The sequence below is a fragment of the Pituophis catenifer genome, unplaced genomic scaffold (assembly GCF_029215685.1).
Source record: "Pituophis catenifer annectens isolate HBS135680 unplaced genomic scaffold, rPitCat1.0.hap2 SCAF_3, whole genome shotgun sequence".
NCBI classification, from domain to species: Eukaryota; Metazoa; Chordata; class Lepidosauria; order Squamata; family Colubridae; genus Pituophis; species Pituophis catenifer.
This window is the reverse complement of record NW_027256883.1, coordinates 159,201,232-159,225,281: the sequence shown is the minus strand read 5'-3', so window position 1 is coordinate 159,225,281 and position 24,050 is coordinate 159,201,232. Positions and strand designations below refer to the sequence as shown.

Below are 24,050 nucleotides of genomic sequence, written 5' to 3'. Positions count from 1 at the left end.
AATATCAGAAAGAACAATATGGTAGTTTTCATTCCCGTTCAAAATCCTGAACCAGGGGATTCATCCAAATAATTTGTTGGATTTTTAAGACCATTTGGGAAAATGTCAAAATTGAGATAATATATTGGCTACAATTAAGGTATAATTAATATTCTTCAGTGGGCAGATTGGTATAAAATAACGAATAACCTTTATAAAATAACCTTTCAAGATTTATTGTTTGTTTGAGTCAGATCTTTCTGTACTCATATATAAAAATGTCTATTTAGGGTTCAATATAGTTAAAGTTATAGTTTTCTCTTTGATTGATACATATTAGTTTTATTATATATGTATATTTGTATTGTTGTGTGTGTGTATGTAACAGTAACAGAGTTGGAAGGGACCTTGGAGGTCATCTAGTCTAGCCCACTGCTCATGCAGGAGACCTATACTAGAGATTCGAACCGCCAAACTGCCCACCTTTCTGATCAACAAGCTTGGTGTCTTAGCCACTGAGCCACCTAGTCAGGCTTAAGTATGTGTGTATAAGCACATGCTTCAGTGGCATGATTTTTGAAACACCTAAGAAAGTGGCTGAGACCTATCTTAACTAAAAAGCCCTGGGAAAATAGATTGAAAGAAATGCTTTTGCTGCAGTAGAAAGTGTTTATATATTTGGAATAAAGTTATCAAATATTAAAATGTATGAGCAAGTTCTTTCAAAAATATGAAAGTGTGTAGTTATTTTGCAAAGCTGTATATGATGAAATTTAGAAAGGACCTCTTGTCCCTGTAAATCATTAAACTAGATAGAATGTCTGAGCATTTTCTGAGATTGCAAATATTAATCTAATAAAGTCTTAATCTCTCTTTTTCATTTTCTCACTAGAAAAACCATACCAGATATGACTTCTATAAAGGAGCAAGCAGCAATCAGTAGATTAATAACTTTCCTACAAGAATGGGATAGTGCTAGCAAAGTTACTCGAAAACGTATTCTTGAAAATTTCATTCTTGCTAACCAAGGCAAGACTGGTCCAGAACTTGAGATAGAATTCTCTCAAGGAGCCAGTTTGTTTCTGGCACGAATAACTGCCTGGCTCCGGCTAACGTATCCATTTGGAGAATTGATGGTCAGGTAGAAGAATAAGGAAATATTGTGAAACAATGTTGAAATTAACAGGACGGGCTATATATTTAATTACCCCCAGAAACACAGTTTTGAAAGTTGTAGTCTCAGATACAGAAACAAATTCTGAAAGGATATTCACTTTTTTTATTCTTTCATGGCAAAATAACTTGTTGAGCCCATACACAGAATTTTTGTAAATGACTTTAAAAAGAGCAAAGAGGATAATAAAAAAATAAATTCAGCTAAGGTTTATTCAGCAGAATATATTAAAATAAAAGCCTTAACTAAGTCATAATAGCTATATGTACGGGACATGCCTGGAAAAACAGTTAAAATCAATTGGCATCTTTCTTTCAGCTGCAAGCGGGTGAGTAAATGTACCATTTTCAGGAGTTGGAGGAACCTTACAATTTTTAGTCTTTGTTGTTGGAAGAAGGAATGTTCTTTATGTTCTCCTTGTGCTATCAAAAGATATACAGGTAGTTCTTGACTTATGAGCCCAAAATTTCTGTTGCTAAGCAAAATAGTTGTAAACTGAATTTTGCCCCATTTTATGACACTTCTTGCCACAATTGTTAAGTGAATCAGTGCAGTTGTTAAGTTAGTAGCATAGTCTTCCCCATTGACTTTGCTTGCCAGAAGAGCGCAAAACTCTGGGTCACATGACTCTGGGTCACTTGCAACCATAAATACATGCAATGCTATGTGTCCAAATTTTGATCACATGACTATGGAATGTTGCAACGGTTATCAGTGTGAAAAATGGTCGTGCGTCACTTTTTCCATGGTCACCAAATGAATGATTCTAAGTCGAGGACTATCTGTATAGGAAGTTCTATTGGTTATGCTTCTGCATTTTCTTGTTTGAAGAATCTCTGTTTTCTGCACTTTGCTTTCTGAAGAAATTTACTTATTTACAAGTTCTTGAAAATAAAATATGGTTACTGTTTTAAATATTCTTTGGTGGCATCAAGGATACACTGCCTGAATAGTAGCCTATCCCAGATTGGAGAAGTGTTATATAATTCTTTATGATACATTTGCAGATTTTATCACATTTGAAATAATGCAGTATAACTTCATACCAAGGATGGAAGCAATTCCAGAAATAACCCTTGAAAGCATTTTGATGAAATCTGAATCACTATCCCCTTCAGTTTGTCTGGATGGGATGCAAATTGCTACATGTTAAATGGAAATTGAAAGTTCTAATTTTATATGATAAAAGTATTGCTAACTTGTATGTCATCACAAAAAAGAAAAACATTGTGAGTGATGACAGTTTACTGAGAAGGCATCAACAACATCTCTAGGAGTAAGTGAAGTAGTGTTAAATAGTATTCTTTATACACACATGCACACACCCAGAATTGCCATAAAGTCTTTTGTTTTGTTCTTTAAATTTTTGCAGCCAGCGGTATATTCTTGAATTCCTGGAAATTGGTGGTATCCTCACATTATTGGAAATACTTGGGTTGAAACAAGTGAAAGAGGAAGACAAAATGGAATCTGTAAAACTTCTTCAGTTAGTGGCAAAATCTGGCAGGAAATTCAAAGAGCTTATCTGTGAAAGCTATGGTAGGCTTATTTCAACTTCTGTTGTTTAAGAAAAGCAGTATGAGGTATCAGAATAATTATTTTCTCACACTGAACTTCATTGAAAGAAAAGAATTGCTTCCCTTCTGTAATTCAGCAGAATGATAAATCATTTCAGTGATCCAATTTACATTAATTTTAAAACACGAAGTCTTTGGTCTTCATAAGAATGTTTTCCTTCAATAAGGTATTATGGCTTTTTTTTTTTATTGCAGTATGTTAGAACCATGCATAGAGTTAATTGAAGCATAATTCCCCTTTGAAATTGCTGCAAATTGCTAACTTTCTGAAATTCCCTTTGAGCATTCCAATTACTAGAATATGAAAAGTTAATTCCATTGTCATATATCTCTAGATCTCTATACAGTATCTATGTATCTATATCTACAATAGGTCTATATCTTTCCTATATCCGGTAAGAGTTGCGGTGGTGCAGTGGTTAGAGTGCAATACTGCAGGCTACTTGTCAGATGTAAATGCCTTATTCTCTAATGTGTAAATAATGTATATATGGAACATCAGGGGTTAACTTATTACTTGAGCTTTAATGTATTCATATTTTACCACTCCCATTCCTGGCTCCGCCCCTTGTATATAAAAGGAGCCATCCTCCCCATTTTCCTTGCTTCTATCTTGAATATTCAGCGAATATAGAATGCCTATTATGATTAAAGAGAATTATATTTAAACATATAACTTCTATTATCTTTATTGAGTCTGATCCTGAAAATATTGCAACAAGCTGGTAGCAGAGGATGGTTAATTGACTCAATAAGTAATTAAAAATGTCCAAGAAAGATAGGCCCAACACCAGGGCCTACAGCAAAGAAATAGAAACTGATCAAGAGATGATCAACGAATCCACTAATGCGATTTCGAGAGAATCCGAAGAATACACCACTGAAGAAGAAGAACTGATGAGTGAAAATAACGACCAGGAAGAAATCGAGATAGAAAATAACGAACTCAGGTCAGAAATATTAAAAATACTAAAAAGCCAAAAGAATGATGAAAGCCTCATCGCGGACCTCCAGGAGATGCTGAGGAACAGCGGAGCAGCGAGAGAGAAAAACGTCATTAAAGAAAAACCCAAAGATCAAAAAACTGTGAGTGAAATGACTACTGAGAAAATAGTTGTAAAAAAGAAAAGATGTGACCCCGCGCGAAATTTTGAACGGCAGCCATCTTGGTTTCAACGAACTTCAAAAGAGAGTGAAGCAGAGCCAATCAAAACGCTCAGTTCAAAATTTCTGGCGCGAAAAACGCTATCAGACGAAGAAAGTGAAAAAGAAGTCTCAAACTCTTCAGATGAACCAAAATCAGAAAGTGAAGACGATTTAACAAAGTCTCAAGTAAAGTCAGCAATGAAAACGCTTTTTGCTGCTTTTGGGCCAAGATTGAAAATCTCCAAGACATCGACGAAGAAGCAAGAAATCAAACCGACAACTCAAGACCTGCACGCTCCCATCCTGACTTCGAAAACGACGACACCCGAGCCCAGAGAGCCATGCCGATTCCGTCCTACACCGCAGACAGAATCGAGTGCCAGCACACACAAGAGAAAGAAAAGAACCGCCGCCATCACCAAAGCCCCAAAAACCGAGCCAGAGACCGACTCATCTGAAGAGGAGCGGATCGAGAGAGCTGAAATGGAGAGAACCTTCCACAACGGCGCCAAAGAAGAAATGAGCAACGCGCATGTGCAAAACTACGTAGACGGCCCCGAAAGACTTGAACTGGCCAGAGAACCGCGCAGACTCGTTACAAGCATCCCAATGCCGTTCTGTAATTTCCTGCACTTGAGAGACCACGGACTGCCTCAGGTTGTAAGTAATGGACAAAATAATGTGGGGAACTTACCCAGTGACTTCCCAAAACTTAGAGTTGATGGCATTAATTTACAAGAGTGGTACCAACAGCTTCAGGTTATTTTTATGAAAGAAAATTTACTATTCTTTATAACTAGTCCTCCAAGAAGACCTTGGACTTTAAAAATAGACTGTTTACATCATAGAGCATTTTTCATAATAATTTCTAGCGTGTCTCCTGCAATGTATCATAGCATCAAACCAAACCTAACTGTATCAGAAATAATTCAATGCATGTTTAATCTATTTCACAGCGATAGCGTAGCCACAACCACAAGAATGTCTAAGGATTTCTTTTCTTCTAGAGTGAAACCAGGGGTTTCTATAAGTGAACATTTGATAAATCTAAACAAAATAAGAGCTGAGCTGCAATTGAGGGGGGAAGTGATTTCAGATCAAACTATGAAAAGTGTTATTATCAATTCACTTGATCCATCATGGGATAGCTTTATGTCACACTTAGATACCATTAATTTGGGATATTTATCAATAGAAAGTCTATCTAACAAATTGATAGCAGAAGACAATTCAAGAAAAAATCGTTCCAGTAACCAAACAGAACACAAATCTTTTAGGAAAGTAGTCTTTCAAGATAAATATAATGAAGCCTTTAGATGCCACAATTGTGGATCCAGGGAACACAGTAGAAGAGACTGTCACAAAGTCCCAAGGGAGAGACATAGGCCAGAATATAGGAGCAAATACAATTACAGACAATCTTCCACAGATAGACACAAATATAGAAGTCCACCAAACTACAGAGAAAGTAGAGGGGGTAGAGAAAATTCAAAAGAGAGAAAATCTGGGTCACTAAATGGGCTAAATAAACAAGACAGCACCAAAACACAACAAGATGAGAACAATAATTGGCTTATTGATTCTGGTGCAACAAATCACACCACTAATAACAAAAGTATATTATCTTCATTTACAGAAGATAAGTTTGTGATAAAGGTAGCTAATCAAGAAAAGGTTCAAGTATTAGGCAGAGGAAATGTGACCTTGCCTGGTTTAGGGAAAATAGAGGGGGTATTATTAATCCCAGAAATACCTCACAACATACTAAGTGCTATAAAACTAAGCAGAGAATCTGACATCAATATAGTTTTCTCAAAGGGGAAAGCAACTATAGAAAAGAACAAAACAAATGTAGGCACTGTGATGATAAAAGGGGGTCTACCCTATCTGATAACCAAAGAAAGATGGTTACATAACATTGATTCAAATATGGAAGATTGTATTGAAGCAGATGATGAAAATGTCAGTAACAGTGACAATGATGAATGTAAATTAACTCATGATAACAAAAATACACACAATGAGAAGAAACCAAAAATAGGTAAACCAATTCATGATGAGTGTGCTCATATCTTACATAGGAAGTTAGGACATGCTAGCTTTCCTGTAGTACAAAAAATGACTGAACACGCAGAAGGTGTAAAAATAAAAAATTGTGAAAATTATTTAGAATGCTCAGTATGTAAATCCACCAAACTAAAAACCAGTCCTAGACCAAAAAAATCTAACAGATCAACTAACAATATTTTTGATTTGGTACATATGGACTTAGTTGGTCCATTAACTCCATCAATTACCTATAGAAAACGTTACTTCCTAACAATAGTGGATGATTACAGTCGCTATGGTTTTGTTTACACATTAAAGCACAAGGATGAAACCTTTCAGAAATTTAAGGAATTCTACAAACGCATAGAAACACAACATAATATCAGAATAAAACAAATTATGACAGATAGGGGATGTGAATTCATGTCTAAAGAATTCTCCCAATGGTTAAAGGATAGAGGGATGCTACATTTCACGTCCAATCCATTTTCTGCCTTTCAAAATGGGATTGCAGAGAGAAAGAACTCCACACTACAAACCATGATTAGATGCACATTAGAGGATGCTGGTTTAGGCAAACAATTTTGGTCAGAAGCCTTACATTATTCAAATTACACTCAAAATAGAACATGGTCCAGTATTGTGAATAAGACACCATATGAGGTGATGTACAATAGAAAACCTAAATTAGCACATATGCACATATTTGGAGTTACTGCAGACGTGCACATACCTAAACAATTGAGGAGAAAGGGAGAAAACGTATCCAGGAGATTAAGATTCATGGGATACGAAACTGGAACCAAAGGGTACAGATTCATCGATAATAATAACAAATTTATAGTATCCAGAACAGCTGTGTTTCATGAGCAGGCCAATTGGTCTAAGTTGCACCTTAATGAAATTTTTCCTAATAAAAGCAAAGATAATATATCTTGCGAGGAAGGAACAACAGAAAATCAAAATATTAACAAAAGTAAGAACAAAACCAAAACTTGGACAAATAGTCAGCATAAAATAAAGACAGACACATTAACAAAAAAGGAAGCCAGATATTTGCATGACAACCATAGCAAACCTGAAAGAAATATTAGAAATAATAGAAACCAAATACCAAATAAATACAAAGATTATATTATGCATATGGATGGAGAACAAATAACACCTAATACATATGAGGAAGTATTGAAACTTCCCCGTGAAGAAAGAGAAAAATGGGAACTAGCTATGGAAAAAGAAATGAAAAGTTTACAAGGATTAAATGTATTCACACCTGCGATCGCACCTAAGGATAAAACAATTATAGGTACCAGGTGGATTTATAAAATTAAGAATTTAGAAGGAGGTAATACCTTATACAAGGCCAGACTAGTTGCACAAGGTTATGCACAAAAATATCCAGAAGACTATACTGACACATATTCACCCACAGTGAGAACAGAGAGTGTCAAAACAGCTCTTGTAGTAGCATCTGCACTCAATCTAGACGTGTTTCAATATGACATACAGACTGCATACTTACATGCAAAATTAGATAAGGAAATATATGTAAGAGCACCACACAGTCAATACACTAATAAGAACGAAATTTGGTTACTAAATAAGAGTCTGTACGGATTGAAGCAATCTGGCAAAAGATGGTACGATTGCTTGGTAAAAGTACTAAAGACCATGGATTTCAACGCCACCACTGCTGATAACTGTTTCTTTGTAAAAAAGAGTAATGATCATATTGAATTTGTATTAATTTATGTGGATGACATTTTATATATTGGAAAGCATAAAGAGAGCAGGGAAATCTTTGTAAATAAGTTAAACGAACACTTCTCATTGAAATCACTAGGTAGAGTGAATAAATACCTTGGTGTACAAATTAACAAAACAAAAAGGGGATTCAAACTTACTCAAAAAGATAAAATCATTGAACTCCTAAACAAATGTAACTTAAATAATGCCAAAACATGTGACACACCTATGCAAACTGATTTTCTTAGAAACAATGATGAATCTTCCCCTGAGTTTAAAGACAACACATTTTACAGATCAGTTATAGGTTCACTCCTTTATATATCTAATTGGACTAGGCCAGATATTGCATTACCTCTCAATTTATTGTCAAGATATGTTAGCAAACCAACCTTGTATCATTGGGAAGCTGTCAAAAGAATTTTAAGATATCTGAAAAGTACATTAGATTTTTGTTTAATATTGGAACCCAATAATGACAAAGAACCAAAAATTACTTGTTATGCTGATGCAGATTGGGCTGGTGATACATCATGCAGAAAGAGTACCTCTGGTTATGTTTTTCTATTGAACGATTGTCCAGTTTACTGGTATACTGGTAAACAAGAACTGGTAGCCACCTCTACCACAGAAGCAGAATATGTTTGCTTGTCTAAAGCTGCAAATAACCTTGTATGGTTCAATGATTTGATCACAGATGTTTGGAAGAAACCTACTTTACCATTTATTATGCATGAAGATAATAAAGCGGCCATTGAAATTTCTAGATCCGATGCAATTGGACAAAGGTCCAGGCATATTGATATAAAATTTAAGCACGTAAGACAACTATCTCAAGACGGATTCATCAAAGCAATACATTGTGATACTTCTGAACAATTAGCTGACATATTAACAAAACCCTTACCTTCTAAACAACACAAATATTTAACTTCTAAATTATATGTATTATATTGTCCTGAATCTGAATGTAACTGGTGTTGTATAACGAACCGGCATTTAGAGGGGGATTTGTCAGATGTAAATGCCTTATTCTCTAATGTGTAAATAATGTATATATGGAACATCAGGGGTTAACTTATTACTTGAGCTTTAATGTATTCATATTTTACCACTCCCATTCCTGGCTCCGCCCCTTGTATATAAAAGGAGCCATCCTCCCCATTTTCCTTGCTTCTATCTTGAATATTCAGCGAATATAGAATGCCTATTATGATTAAAGAGAATTATATTTAAACATATAACTTCTATTATCTTTATTGAGTCTGATCCTGAAAATATTGCAACACTACTGACTGCTGGCTGCCTGCATTTGGCAGTTCGAATCTCACCAGGCTCAAGGTTGACTCAGCCTTCCATCCTTCCGAGGTGGGTAAAATGAGGACCCAGATTGTTGGGGGCAATATGCTGACTCTGTAAACCGCTTAGAGTGGGCTGTAAAACACTGTAAAGCAGTATATAAATCTAAGTGCTATTGCTATTGCTATCTCTATATATCATCCATTCTGTTTATCCTTTTCTCTAAAATATGGACACATAACATGTAGAGATCAGATGCTGAATCACAAATTCCCACAATCCCAGCCAGTACAACCAATTATGAGGATGCTTGAAGATGTAATTTAGCAACATTTGGCATCTATCCATAAGGACCCCAGTTCTAAGGAGCACTTAGTTTTGTATGAAACAAACATGGGTGCTACTTAGCAGATTCTGGAGAACTGGTAGGGGAAATTTTGAGTGTTCGGAAAACCAGCAAATACCACCTCTGGCTGGATCCAGAGTGGGATGGGAATGGAGATTTTGCAATATCCTTCTCCCAGGAGTGGGAGGGAATGGGGATTTTGCAGTATCCTTTCCCTGGAGTGGGGTGGGGATGGAGATTTTGCAGTATCCTTCCCCTGCCATGCCCACCAAGCCATGCCCACCAAGCCACACCATGCCCACCAAGCCACACCCACAGAACCAGTAGTAAAAAAATTGAATTCCACCACTGAAAACAAACACACAAGAGTTTGTGCAACTGAGATGTAATCCAAACCAAATTAGTTGGATTAATTTTGCATAAGAATTGTAGGCTTTAACTAGCACAGTTTCAGAAACTGGCCTACTTAAAAAGCCAGATATTGCAATGAACAGTTCCTTGCTTCCAAAACAGCATATACTGTATATAGTCTGTAATGTTTAAAACAAATTTGATATTTTAAAAACTGAAAAAGTATTAGATCAATTATCATTAGGATTGTAGAATTAAATTATTGTCAAAAACAATTTAATGAGAGCATTTTATCAAGCTCATTTAGGATTATCGGAGGGGACAGGATTGAATCCTTTTTCTCCACTAATCATCACTAATCACCAAATCATCTGCATTCCATAGCTGTTAATATTTCCTTTTTAGAAACGTAATGTCTATTATTTACACATTTAATGTTATGCTGAATTGGTCTCTCATCTGAATTGAATTCTGACCTTTATGGATGACTTTATGATATTTTGTAACTACCGGTAGCAGAAAGAAAACCTCCTCAAAATGTAGTAGAAAAGAAAGCATTATCGATAATATTGTGCTAGTGTCAAATCCTATATTGCCATGCAGACTTTGAACCTGCAGTATTAAATCCAATGTCAGAAAAGAATTTTGACCAGTTATCCAACTAAGTCATTCTACTCTTCCAATCAATTTTCCAAATGTAATTATTTATTGCAGTTCTTCATAGCTTGGGACTCCTAAATCATTGATAGCTCTTCCCCTCATCCGCACCCTCTATAGCCTAGTTTTGGTTGCAGTCTGTTTGATACTTATCATATCAGTTCCTATATGGAGGGAATCCTTGCCCACAATGTTTGGCATAGTCAATATTATTTACAAGATGTTTTTATTGATTAATTGATATTGCTTATGAGTTCAAAGGGACTCATTATTGGCAAATTTTTCTTAACCCACTTGTTCAGAAAGCTTTTTCCTACACAGGCGTGCGATCAATTGCTGAATTTTTTGCCATTTCCAAGTCAGAAGCGACACAAGAACAAGTGCAGATTCTTCTGGAAACATTAGGACATGGCAACCCCAAATATCAAAATCAGGTGTACAAAGGGCTGATTGCTCTTTTAAAGAGCACTTCTCCCAAAGCTCAGCAACTGTCACTTCAAACACTCAGGACGATACAGGTCAGCCAAATAAATGGGAACTGGGAAGGTACTTGTATGCAACCTCAGTTTTATGGATTGTATAGAATTTTATTTCCTTTAAATAAATTAGTTGATAGATTTGCAAATGCAGTGACCAATAGTAATAATGTGTAACTGTCATGCTCATAACTTAGAATGAAATAGAAAGCTTTTTATAGCTACACTGTGAGTTACACTACACATCTGTGGAACATAACATTTCTATTATCTTAGGCATGACTTTAGAATAAGCTTTAATTTTAGCATTGTCACAGTGTTACAGATTCTTTTTTTGAATTGGAGGTGTATTTTGCAATGTGAGGGTGGCAACTGAGAAAGAAAAAAGACTGGAGACTTTTATGCTTTTTTTACTATTTACAAGTGAGGCTGTTTAAAGCAGATATTTATAACAGGTATATTCAACGTAATTGGATCTCAGGCTTGCTCCTAAATCTTCCCCCGAGAGATTATCCCTGGCCAGCTCTCCTGCTTTGTCCCTGTTTTATTCATCTCCCTTCCTCATTTCTGGGTTTACCAAGAGGAAATGAGAAAAAAGGAACCGGCTGGATTTACTGTAATATGCTCAGCACCGTTGACTTTTCTCCTGGATCTGCTCAGCCAAACACCAACCACTTATTAGGGGAATTAGGGGAACAACCTCTAATCAGAGTCTTCTCCCAGTTATTCCCCAGGTACCAGGGCTTCACCAGCAATGATAATTCCTTTCATTCTGCCTTGAGTTTTGGGTGTTGATAACTTCTCCCTATTCTCTTCTTCCAGGGAAGTCAGCCATAGATTTTTTCTTCTCCCTTCTCAACCAGAAACTTACAACACTCACTTAACTTCACTTTCTAGCCTTTCTCTCCAGCCACTCTGTTTTGCACAGACCTTTTCTCTCCTCTCATTTTTTCCTTCTCTCTCCATTTTTTTAGTCAGACCAGCAGCACGGTCACCAGCAACTAAAGAGATGGGTGCACCCCCAGGGCTCTAGTTCCCTGCACCTGTATGCAGGCTGGACCAATAGGATGCAGTTTCCACGTCTGCATTTTCTAGCGACAATGAATTTATTATGCATAAATTTCAGTAAAACAGAATTTCTCCCCGATGTCTAAAATGTCATCAAATTGGTAATCATGTAAAGGAAATCATGGAAGGGGTGGGGGCTAATCTCAGAAAGAAGATACAATACAAAAATGCAAGCTGTGATGTAGGAATGTCTGTAGGGCAGTCAAAAACATCCAACTGATGGCCAGAACTGCGTGACGATGGCCATCATCTTGACTTCTTTGACCCACCCCAACCTGGATATGCCCTTTGCCTAAGCCTAACTCTTACAGTGCCTGGTTAGCAGTGTTGCCTACGGATAGTCCTTAACATATGACCAAAATTTCTGTTGCTAAGCAAGACAGTTGTTAAGTAAGTTTTACCCCATTTTATGACCTTTCTTGCCACAGTTGTTAAGTGAATGAAATTGTTAAGTTAGTAACACGAATGTCAAGTGAATCTAGCTTCGCCACTGACTTATCAGAAGGTGATCACATGACCCTGGGACATTGCAACCTTCATGAATATGTGCCAGTTGCCAAGGTCACAAAAGGTGATCACATGACCATGGAAATGCTGCAAAGATTATAGGTGTGTAAAATGGTCATAAGTCACTTTTTTCAGTGCTGTTGTAACTTCGAACAATCACTAAATGAATTGTTGTAAGTCGAGGACTACTTGTACATTTAGGCTTTTGCACAATTCTCATAGGCTGTATTATATTGTAATTCCTTCTGACCTTGATGTTTTTCACTCTCCCATTCTTTGTTTTGGGGTGCATATGTTTTGTGCGAATATACACACAAACACATACATGCCCACATATGTCCTACCTATCAATTTAGGGAAATAATGTATATTTCCAACAAAATGGGTCTGAAAGTCTGCTATAATAAATGTTCATTTTTAAGTCTTTGTACAACTATTTATTTATGCTGTATACCTGAATATATCTCCCTCTCTGAAACCCAAATAGAATGGAATTGGCTTTTATATTGGAAACAAATCTTGTCTAATAAAAATAATTAGGGCCACTGACTTGTCATAGCAATACATGCTTGATTTGTAGAACAGGGATTAACATGTGATTTGCTAGTGAAAAATAATTATATTATTTGAAACAGAGATGACAGTAAAATCCTTTTGCTAAATGCTACCTCAATATTTTATTCAGCAAAAACGTGACAATTAACAGAACTAATGCCAGGAAGTTGTTAGCTCCTCAACCAAGATTTGCCTTTCACATCCTTAGTAAAATTAATTTTAAGAAATCGTGGGTTCAGATAACTACTCAAATAATAATCACGGGACATTCTTTAGCCAGCTACTATTTTTCATCTGAAGAATGACATAACTTTAATAAAGATAAAATGTAACTGTGCCTTCTGGCAACTTGCAGCATTATGAGGGTACTCCATATCTAGGAAAATTTGACTTTATTGTTCTATTGGACATGTGGAATATTTTAAAACCAGGCCATTGTACATAATTCTTGAAATTTATGCTCTGCTTTAATACCTACTTAAGAGTTCTTTGCCAGAGGTATTTATTTCTCAGGCATATTTCTTTAATATGCTTAATTTTGAAAGTACTTTATATGCATGCTTTTAATGATATATGTGCCTGCAAAGGTAACTTCAGTGAGTGGCACCCATTTGCCATTATACATTTACATATGATTTGAATATTTATTATGTATTTATTAATCAAATTTATATAGCCCTTCCATTTCATGAAAAGTGAAACATGGTGATGTACAAAAGAACATAGGTAAAAAAGAATACATAGGTATATAAAAACAGACATTTAAAATAGAAAAATCAGCATTAAAATAGAGATGATTAAAACTAAAACTATATATGATACCATTACTGTTTTGCCTCCCTTGCAGTATACTTTGTGTCATCTCCTGATTGTATTACATGTTTTTTAATTGTTTTAGCCTTTTGTGTTGTTTGCATGGTTGTTTTATTTTTTGGCTTTGTGATATTGGTTATGTTATATTTTGGCATTCTTTATGCTACCCAGACTCACAAATTAGAAATAAAATAATTAAATAAAATTAACACAAAAAGCAAGTTCAGAATTGTTCAAGGCAAATGGGTAATCTGTGACAGAAAGGAATTCAGCTTTGTTGGTCAAAGTGGTATCTATTGGAACATGCTGAACCTAAATATTTATATGCTTCTGACATGTATTTTCCAAATTAATTGGGCACATGCAGTCCCTCTCTGAGGTATATGGGCAGTTCAAAAATGTGAAAAATAATTAAATAAGAAAAAAATTTTGGAGCATTCTAAGATGGACATATTATTTCACAGAATCCAATTTGGGAAATAATGCTCCCCTATTTCTTCTTTAATTTGCCAGTCAATTGTGGGAAAAGCCCATGTGAGCATTGTTGATTCTGTGCTGAGTGTGCTTCGCTCTCTGAATTTCGAGGTACAGTATGAAGGTAAAACTGCTTTTTTTTAATCTCTTCAACTGTTATGTTAAGGAAAATATGTTTACTGAAAACTGAAAATCAGAGTTTAAATGAAATAGTGAGTAATTCTAACATTTCTAAAGCAGGGGTGGTGAGAAGGAACTGTCTTGAAAACTAAAACTAAAACAAATGTTACATGCAATATGAAGTCTGATGTAAATAACCATCACATTTTCTTTACCTGAGTCATTTTAGATATTTTGCCTATACTACCCATCATAATAGTTAACCTTGTTGTCAAGGTAGTCAAACCATGTGTGTTTGTCTAGTTTTACTGAACGGGTGGCCAAAAAGCCAAGAGAACTCTGAGACTAATAGGAAATAAACAATATGTGCTGTATAGTCTTCCTCTGGATAATAATGTAGTAGTAGTTTATTGATTGATTAATCTTGCAACCTTATCAATAAAATAAAATAAAATAAAATCATAAAATAAAATAAAGTAGAAACCCTGGTAAATCATTGACATAGAAATTAAAAAACACTGGGGTTAGAATACAACCCTATCTGGGGTAATAACATATAAATTCATTATTTATTTTTACTACAAATAGATTTCCTTGATTCTTTTATATTTTCAGTTTTCATCCACTGTTTTGCTTTATATTTCAAAATGAAAGGGATTGTATTACCTAGCAGTGCAGTTTGATAGTATTATTTTAGACTTTCCCCCTTAATTCTGTTTTTTAAAAAGACAATTATTTATATTGTGCTGATTTCTCCAATAAAGGGGTCAGAATACAAAACACACCATAAGGGCATGTCCAGTTATTGGCTGGAAATTCATGGCTGAATGATCATGTCATAATGATCTTCCTATTAAGATCAATTTTAGACTGCATATAACTTTCATTTTTAATAGACACTTCCATTAAACACAACAAAAATTATCTATAGTAGGTTTTAATGAGTTTGTTTTAAAAGGCCTTGCTTCTCTTTAAGGGATAAGATAGAAAATCTAAAGATTAATTGCATCATAATTGTTTTACCCAGGGCATGAGTAATGGCTGATTGTGACAAGGACTGATTATGCTATTTTGGGGGATACCTTTGTACTGATCAATTGGTTGCTCTATTTCCTCCCCTCCACCCCAAAAACAGATTTGCAGCTTAATGACATGACATCCAAAATACATAATTATTCTTGGCTGATCTTGCAAGCTGGACAAAGTCTACCCTAGATAGTACTTGAATGGAAGGCTACCTCCTCAGCTATGAGCTAAAATATTACTTTACAGTTTTTTAAAAAAAGCTACGCTGGGAGAAGTAGCAATCCATGTTTGTAAAGCTGATATGCAAATTACATGGAGGTAATTGCCAAGAATTGAATTCAAACAGGGTGTGTTTTTAGTAGTCTGTAACTCTTCCATCATTATAGGCCATTATAATAGCTAATGTTCCCATGCATATTTCATATATGTCAGTTTCCCTAATGGCAGATCCTTTTTAATGAAATCAGACCATAGAGAACCAGAGCTAAACGGTATAATGGGTTCTGTTCCATCTCCCAGAGTCTATGGGAAAAACTGAGGCTGTATTTTATAAGAACAGTGGTGTCAAACTGGTGGCTGGATGCGTCATGTGTAGGCCATGGCCACCCCAGCTCCGCAAAGGGAAAAAATATTGCAAAACATCACATGATGGCAATGTGACACCGCAAGTTTGACACCAGTGGTGGGTTGCTACCGGTTCACCCCGGATCGGGCAAACCGGTAGTGGCACGGTGGGAGGCTCAGTCCCACGCCCATACGCTTTTGCACATGTGCAAGCACCCATGAGCAAACTGGTAACGACAGGTTTTGAAACCCGCCCCTGTTTGAACCCATGTATAAGAGATACTATCTAATTAAAACTAGCTTTTGGCAAAATAGGAATTTTGATACCTTCCTTCTTGTAGCTATCCAACTGATCAAGGACCTTATGGCCTATGATGTGCGACCAGCTCTGCTAAAAGGCTTGGTTACATTACTAAAGCCATCAAGGCAGGAGACAGCCAAGATGCAAGCAAGAATCCTGGAAGGTAATATTGTGGAACAGTGGTATTTGAATTTGTCTGTATGGAAGATGGTTCCTACTTTTATACAGGTGGTCCTCGACTTAACAACAGTTCATTTAGTGACCAAAGTTATAACAGCACTGACAAAAAGTGATTTGTGTCCATTTTTCACACTAACAGCCATTGCAGCATCCTCATGGTTTTCTGATCAAAATTCAGATGCTTGACAACTGTCTCATATTTATGATGGTTGCAGTGTTCCAGGGTCATGTGATCAGCTTTTGTGAATTTCTGATAAGCAAACTAGAGGGGGAAACCAGGTTCACTTAACAACTGTATTACTAGCCTAACAACTGCAGTAATTCACTTAACTGTGGCAAGAAAGGTCATAAAATGGGGCAAAATTCACTAACAAATTTCTCACTTAGCAACATAAATTTTGGGCTCAATTGTGGTCATAAGTCAAGGACTACCTGCAGTTATATCTGTATTTGCATGAGGAGAGGGAAAAATTGCTATCAGAGGAAGCAACATGTAATATATGTTATCTAACTATATCCATACCTTTTACCATTGATCCATCAGATTCCAAATTTTCAGAAACTTGAGCCTGCTGTTCTGAGGAGGTAGATCCCATTATAAAACTTCACCCATTCATTGTAGTTGCATATGCTGGAAATGCTGGGGACAGGATTGTGTTATTCAAAGGAAAACATAAACCAACATTGCTGAAAAGTCAAAAAATCAAAGCCCCTACCCTTTACTACTGAAATGGAAAATAGCTATACAAGTCAAATACTGCTGCTGCTTAAAAGCTAGAGAATTTGGAAATGTTTTTCTTGGGAAATCTGATTAAGAATGTTCTACTTGGCTTCTACTCAAATCAAAAACAAAACTTTGGGAAAGCTATGAGGTACTGTATTTGATTTCTATATTGTATCATCTGTTCAGAAGCAGGCTCTTTGCACCTGATAGAATCCTTGCCAGCATATGTTCAGCAAGCTGCAGCAGCCAAAACCATTGGGTAAGAAATTTTTAGTTCCTGCAACTAGCTGTCTAAACATTTGAAATAGCTCCTCCTCCAGCAGAAGTGGCACAAGGAACCACCAGGTCCAAGCGTAAACCAGAACAAGTATGATACAGACACCCTTCAGGTATCTTTTAAAGAAAAAAGTAGTTCTTTTGACAAACATTTTATATGTATTCCTGCTTGGTATAATGGAGATGACCATTGTTCCTATCGTCTTCTTCTTGGGCCATATCCGTCATCGGATGTTGGCAGTCATGTTGGCAATCCTATTTTTGTTAACAGCCGCATGAATAAGTGCTGTTGAGTTTTGTCCAAACCAGTCCCTTAGGTTTTGAAGCCATGATGTTCTTCGTCTGCCTGGACCAATCTTTCCCTGGAAAGGATTGTTTATTGTTCCTATAATGCTTTATAATTAAGACTTTTATCACAATTTCAAAGGAAAGGGAAAAGAAGCAAATACTGTTTAATGGGATAGTTATATTTAAATCTTTGCAACTTTCCATTTATAAAATGCTATTGTAATAGAGGAGATAAAAGGGTAGTTCTGAAGGAGGGGATAATTAAATAATTGAAATAATTAAGACATACTTTTTTTAGAAATTATACCAATCCAAATTAATAATGAAAGTTCAGTAGTCATTTACAAGGATCAGAGTAATTGTAATATTATTATATATGGCAGTTTTATTGAATATGGACAGTATTACTGAGTACTTATTATTTTGTCTAGAGCTCTGTTGGTATCCTGATCTTAATGTCCATGTTGACATCTGATTAACATTGCAATATGGACAGTATTACCAAGTACTTATTACAGTGTTATTATACAGAGACAGTATTACTGAGTAGTTTGGAGCTTTATTGGTATCCTGGCGAAGGCATATTTGTTTAGATTATCATCTTTGAAATGCAAAGTGGTTATTTAACTAAGTGATTTAGGTGTTATTAAATCATTTAAATTATGCAATGTAATACATGTTTTACAGTGGAGTACACAATGTGTGCAGCTTTGCTGCACTCCCAAGTGGAGGGGGACCACTTTTCTTTTTTTACTATTTTTAAAAAATAATTTTATTATTTTTACAGATAAATGGTAGTAGCAAAATCAGGTGCAATTGCCGCTTTTTACTTCATCAGAATAGGATGCAATGGCATTTAAACTATGCTGTTGTTGCTGCTTTTTTTTTTTTAACTGGTTACAGTATTGTTATTTTTGGTGCTGCTGTTGTTACAGGGGAAAGAGCAAATGGAATATTACCAAAGAAAATCCAGTGTATATATTTATTTAGTGTTCTGTGAGATTTTTGTAGATTTAAGGGGCAAAACAGATTTTGTAGAAACCCCAAGCAACCCTTTGACCTTTAATCATCCATTCAAAAAGAAAGAGAAAAAAAATATTTCCGTCTCACTTGTTCTGAGCACAACAAAAATGAGTGCTGGGCGTAGGAGGCCACATGTAGCCACTATTTGAACTATTACTTCATAAAAATTACTTCAGTGTTGAACTGAAACATCAGCCAGGCATTCAGACCTTACAAAACCGGTCTGTGTTAGTATTTTAGTTGTAAACTATTCAATATTCCCCTTCTAGGATTCTGGCCCAGGAGTCTAGAGAAGTGGCTGAGGAACTGATTGTCTTGAATGTGGTACATGGTCTTATGTGTGCTATGGGCAATAAGGACCACACCAATGGTCAAAGACAAGCTAGCATCACATTAGAGGCAAGTACCATTTGGAACTAGGGGATAACTGGATGCAGCTTATTCTTGTCATTTCTGTAACTGAAATTGAGTTTGCATTTGCAATTAGGATTATGGTAGTTGAACTCAACAGAAGCAAGATCAAGCTATGGCTGAAGTACAAGATGGACAAGGAAGGAACATGTTTGTAGAAAAGGGATTGCTTCCATATTTAAGTAAAGCTGGCAGAATGATATTCCTATAGTTTTTGTTTTAAAACTGCTAGTGATAGTAAAGCTCCCCTCATCTCCCTCCACTCTAGCACAAGCACAGGAAGAGAAAAACCAAATACCAACTAAATGTTTTATGTTTTAAAACAGTGTTTTATGTTTTAATTGAGCAAATAATTTGAAAGGGACACTTCAACAGTGATTTAGTACAAGCGAAGCATCCTTGGAGAGAAACATCTGCCACTACCTAGGATTGAACTCTCAACCTACTCAGAAACTTGAGAATTCAATCCTAGATAGTGGCAGATGTTTCTCTGCTAAGGCACAAAGAAAAAATATCTGCTGCAAACACCGTGTGGTGTAAAGGACATCCAGCCAGTAAATGCTCAGCTCCATCCAGTCACCCTGACTCTTCCCCAAAGTAAGGAATTACAAGGTCATAAAAAGAAATTTTTTTTAAAAAGCATTCTTTCCTTAGAGTAGTTGTTAGTGTTTCAAATTTATTTATTTATTTATTTATTTTATTCGGCTTATATGCCGCCCTATCTCACAATGGACTCAGAGCGGCTCACAACAATAAAACACAAGCCACAATAAAAATAAAGACTAAAATCTAAAAAATTTAAAATTAACCCATTAAAACCCTTAAAACCCCATCATCAGACCAGGTCAAGGGATTTGAAAAGCCAAGTTTTTAATTCCCGGCGGAAGGTGCGAAGGTCAGGCGCTAGTCGGAGCTCCAAGGGGAGTTGATTCCAGAGGGTGGGCGCCCCAACCGAGAAGGCTCTACCCCTGGGGGCTGCCAGCCGCCACTGTCTAGCCGACGGCACCCTGAGTAGGCCCTCTCTATGGGCGCGAACCGGGCGATGGGATGTTGTTGCTGGCTGTAGGTGGTCCGCCAAATATCCTGGTCCTAAGCCATGTAGGGCTTTATAGGTCAACACCAGCACCTTGAATCTCACCCGGAGAGCAACCGGTAGCCAATGCAAACCGCGCAGGAGAGGTGTAACATGGGAGTGTCGGGATTCTCCCATCACAACCCGCGCGGCTGCATTTTGCACCAGCTGAAGCCTCCGAGTGGTCCTCAAGGGCAGCCCCATGTAGAGAGCGTTGCAGTAGTCAATCCGTGAGGTGACCAGCGCATGAGTAACTGTGTGTAGGGCATCTTGGTCCAAGTAGGGACGCAACTGGCGCACCAGACATATCTGGGCGAATGCCCCCCTGGTCATGGTCGTTATCTGGTCTTCTAAGCTCAACCGTGAATCCAGAAGGACGCCCAAGTTGCGCACCCTGTCTACAGGAGGCAAAACTTCACCCCCTATAGTCAGCGATGGCACCTCTCCACTGAACCGAGATGCCGGTACCCACAGCCACTCGGTCTTGGCCGGGTTGAGTTGCAAATGCTGCCACTGCTTGCCTGCGTAAGCACACTCGGCAACAGACCCAGCAAAAAGGGTTACCAGTGGATCCACATAGCGATGCAGAAAACCAGTTCACTTTCCAGATGACACAGCTATTTTATCACTTCAAGCAGGGAGGTGCTTTGGAAAACACTTTGTAAATGTTTCAAATGTTTGCAAAATTGTGATGCTTTTTCCTATAGCTGAACTGATGTTTCCTTGTAGTATTTTGTACAGATGTTTATAGTGATTGAGAACTACATTAGGAGGGCCATGGGAGAAAAATTGTTCGAGCTATTCATGGTATGTATTTTCAGTCCTGTATATATTGGGCTTGCCTGATGGATTTTAAATTTTAAGTACCAAATTTTATATTTTAAGGGCAGGATTAAGGATTAAAATCAACATGTATTTTAAAAACATATTTCAATACCTACTAAGTACTGTATCTCACTGAGAGAAAACAGACTAAATAAATACTACCACCACAAAAAAACAGATATCAGCATAATATCAGCATTTAATAAAATCCAGATATTATATATAACTTTAAAATAATTACACTAATTTCTATAAGTGTTTTTGTTGTTTCTATTGCTACAGTGAAAATAGCTTGATATTCATTTATAAAATTAATTATTCCACTATTAACAAATATAGTAATATTTAAAGTCTGCGTTGCAGAGGGATATACATTCAGAGAAATTTGACAATATTGAAAAGGACATTTCATTAAAAAAAAAAGTTTTTCCTAACTTTCTGTTCCCATCTTTCCAAATGACATTCAGGAGACTAAGTTAAATATAAACCTTATTTATTCTCATCTCCCTGCTAGGTATTTTTAAAGTCCCTAAATCTGTTCAATTTCAATTTTGTTTTGCATGATTGCCCCACAGCAGTAGTGGTTCCTAGATTTAAAGAAAGGTAAGAACTTGAACCTGGCAAGGCATAAACCAGTGTTGCTCAGCCGTGGCTATTGGATAAACACAACACAGGGGTAATTCAGTCTTAAGGCTAGGAAGAGAATGGCCAAAAGTCCATTGACCAAAATTGGTGGAAGCTTAAAACACTGAGAGAGAGACAGGCAGAAATAGTGATTTCTGTCGTTTGTCTTGCAGATCTCATGACTATGACTTTATTGTCCACTTGTTGTAATGTCATTGTTTTCTGACATATCCCTGTTCCAATATTTTTTTGCAATACTGGCTTGCTCATGGATGCATTTTCTTGTTCACAGAATTCTTGCCATACAGCTCATTAACCATATTAGCAGAGATTGCTTTGCAATTTTGGTACACACTGTATTGATATGATTTGTTTACTTGGTATATTTTCCTTTTCAAAAAGTCTTTAGAACCTTCTCCATTTCAAAATAATTCAATAATGGGAGAGATCAAATTATGCCATGGTCTTTATTTGTATTAATAGCATGTTCAAAGAGAACTGACTGCTTAAAAGAATAAAAGGACACATCTGTAAACCTCTAGACTATAACGCCTGTGCATAATTGTGCCGTATTAAGTAAGCCTTGTCATTTTATAATCATTTCCAAAAAAACTCCCTATAGAATGTTGAGAATCCAGAGACAAGACCTTCTGGATTACTACCAATTATGCATGAATACAACACATAGCATGCCATAGATTGAGATCAAAGGGCAAGTTAATTATTAGAGATTACTGAAATCTGCCATTGCCAAGATCAAGAGTGGAAATATTTTGCCCCTCAGATGTTGTACTTCCCAGCAGCCATAAAGATAGATTTAATTGGACTTAAAACAAAGGCTAGTAATGATTGCAGAATCGGCTAAGCGATTTATATTACTTTATTTCTCAGTATTCTTCTGGTGTGTGGAATATAATTGAAAGGTGACAAGAGACTGAGTGGGCACATGAAAAACAGATTTTCCCCCCTTACTTCATTAGTCACAGTTGGCATATCCAATGTGATCAAAAGACTGAGGCCATCAAACCTCCAATTTAAGGACCAGGACGTTAATCTGATTCACATATGCATGTTCATGTCTAATTAAACTGCAGCATAATAATTACAATAAGACCTATGTTAACTTTCCATTGAAAATGTTTCATATGCTTGCCCATGTATCAAAGTGAAATCAATTGATGCACTTGTATGAACTTGCCCTTTGTTTCCAATAATTTGTGCTATAAACAATCATCATGGGATTCAAGTTAGGAAGGTGTGTAGAGAATTTAGTTTGAATGGTTTTGCGACAGGCAGACACAAGAGTCATTCGTGATCTCCATGTTTTCAAATTAAAACAAACATTTTTCTTTTCTCAGCAAGATGCTGCAAATTTGTACTTGAATATGGATGCTGTACAGGCTGATATACTGGCTACCAATATAGTCAATATTCCAGCAGATTGTTTGGCTAAAGGAAAAACTTCGTTAACAGGTATGCTTTTTGCAGTCATGGGGAAAAGTCTACAACAAGAAACATATACAGAATTGTATATACAATTTACGGAATTCTCCATTGATGCAGAATCAGAAAGCATTTATCATATAATTTACAGCTAAATTCAGAAACTGCTTAGCAATAAATATTAAATAAATTATATTATTATATTAAATAAATATAAAACCAATATTTTTATATATGCTTTTGTGTGCATATTTGTGTATATAAAACCTGTGGAAGGAAATGTCAGCTGACAACCCAAAATGGATAAAATCGTATCTCCATGATGTAGCTTTATTGCAAAATAAACTGGTCTATAGTCATTTGATTATTTAATTTCTGCAGCACCAATCTTATGATGAGCTGAACCATGTTCATGTGTGTATATATAGATATGCATACACATACATTATTAAAATTAGTTCAGCGCTTCAGTACCGTGTTTCCCCGAAAATAAGACGCTGTCTTATATTTTTTTGGAAGCCTTATTGCCATGTGCTCAAAAGCCCGATTGGGCTTATTATCAGGGGATGTCTTATTTTTGGGGAAACAGGGTAATAGATTCAAGACTAAATTGATTTTTTTTGGACTGAAATTATTTTTCTCCCCAACCTAGAGACAGAATCAAGCCCTGAAGAAGAATGGCACTCTGAAGACAGTGAAGTACTTTCTGAGCCACTTGCTTAATTTCATTCAAGTATTAGATTTATTGTTGATTTTAATCTTCTCTCCATTTTTCTGCGCTCTTTGCACAAAATACCTTTTTCAAAATCTTTTCATGCATCCCTGTGAAGAAAGCATGAAGGGCTATATAACTGCAGTGCAAACTGTGTGGCATTTACGACATTGGGACAGGTGATTTCTGTTTTCATTGACTAGATAATTACTTGACTAGTTTTCTCATCTGTTGTGATACACAG

The 24,050-nt window shown here is 36.2% G+C and overlaps 1 protein-coding gene across 1 annotated transcript; it reads left to right on the top strand.

The window, feature by feature from the left end:
* Positions 1 to 869: 869 nt before the first annotated feature.
* Positions 870 to 23,817, top strand: ARMH1 (armadillo like helical domain containing 1). The gene is made up of 11 exons (XM_070939617.1): positions 870 to 1,093; positions 1,413 to 1,481; positions 2,526 to 2,692; positions 10,646 to 10,842; positions 14,257 to 14,341; positions 16,269 to 16,391; positions 17,319 to 17,391; positions 18,989 to 19,118; positions 20,932 to 21,009; positions 23,010 to 23,124; positions 23,747 to 23,817. The coding sequence occupies exons 1-11, from the start codon at positions 888 to 890 to the stop codon at positions 23,815 to 23,817; spliced, it is 1,314 nt and encodes a 437-aa protein (XP_070795718.1). The 5' UTR covers positions 870 to 887.
* Positions 23,818 to 24,050: the final 233 nt, after the last annotated feature.

Coding starts and splice junctions, on each gene's coding strand:
- ARMH1 (XM_070939617.1), top strand. CDS start 888: ATGACTTCTATAAAGGAGCAAGCAGCAATCAGTAGATTAATAACTTTC. Junction 1,094..1,412: donor ACTGCCTGGCTCCGGCTAAC/GTATCCATTTGG, acceptor AAGTCATAATAG/CTATATGTACGGGACATGCC. Junction 21,010..23,009: donor AATTGTTCGAGCTATTCATG/GTATGTATTTTC, acceptor TTCTTTTCTCAG/CAAGATGCTGCAAATTTGTA.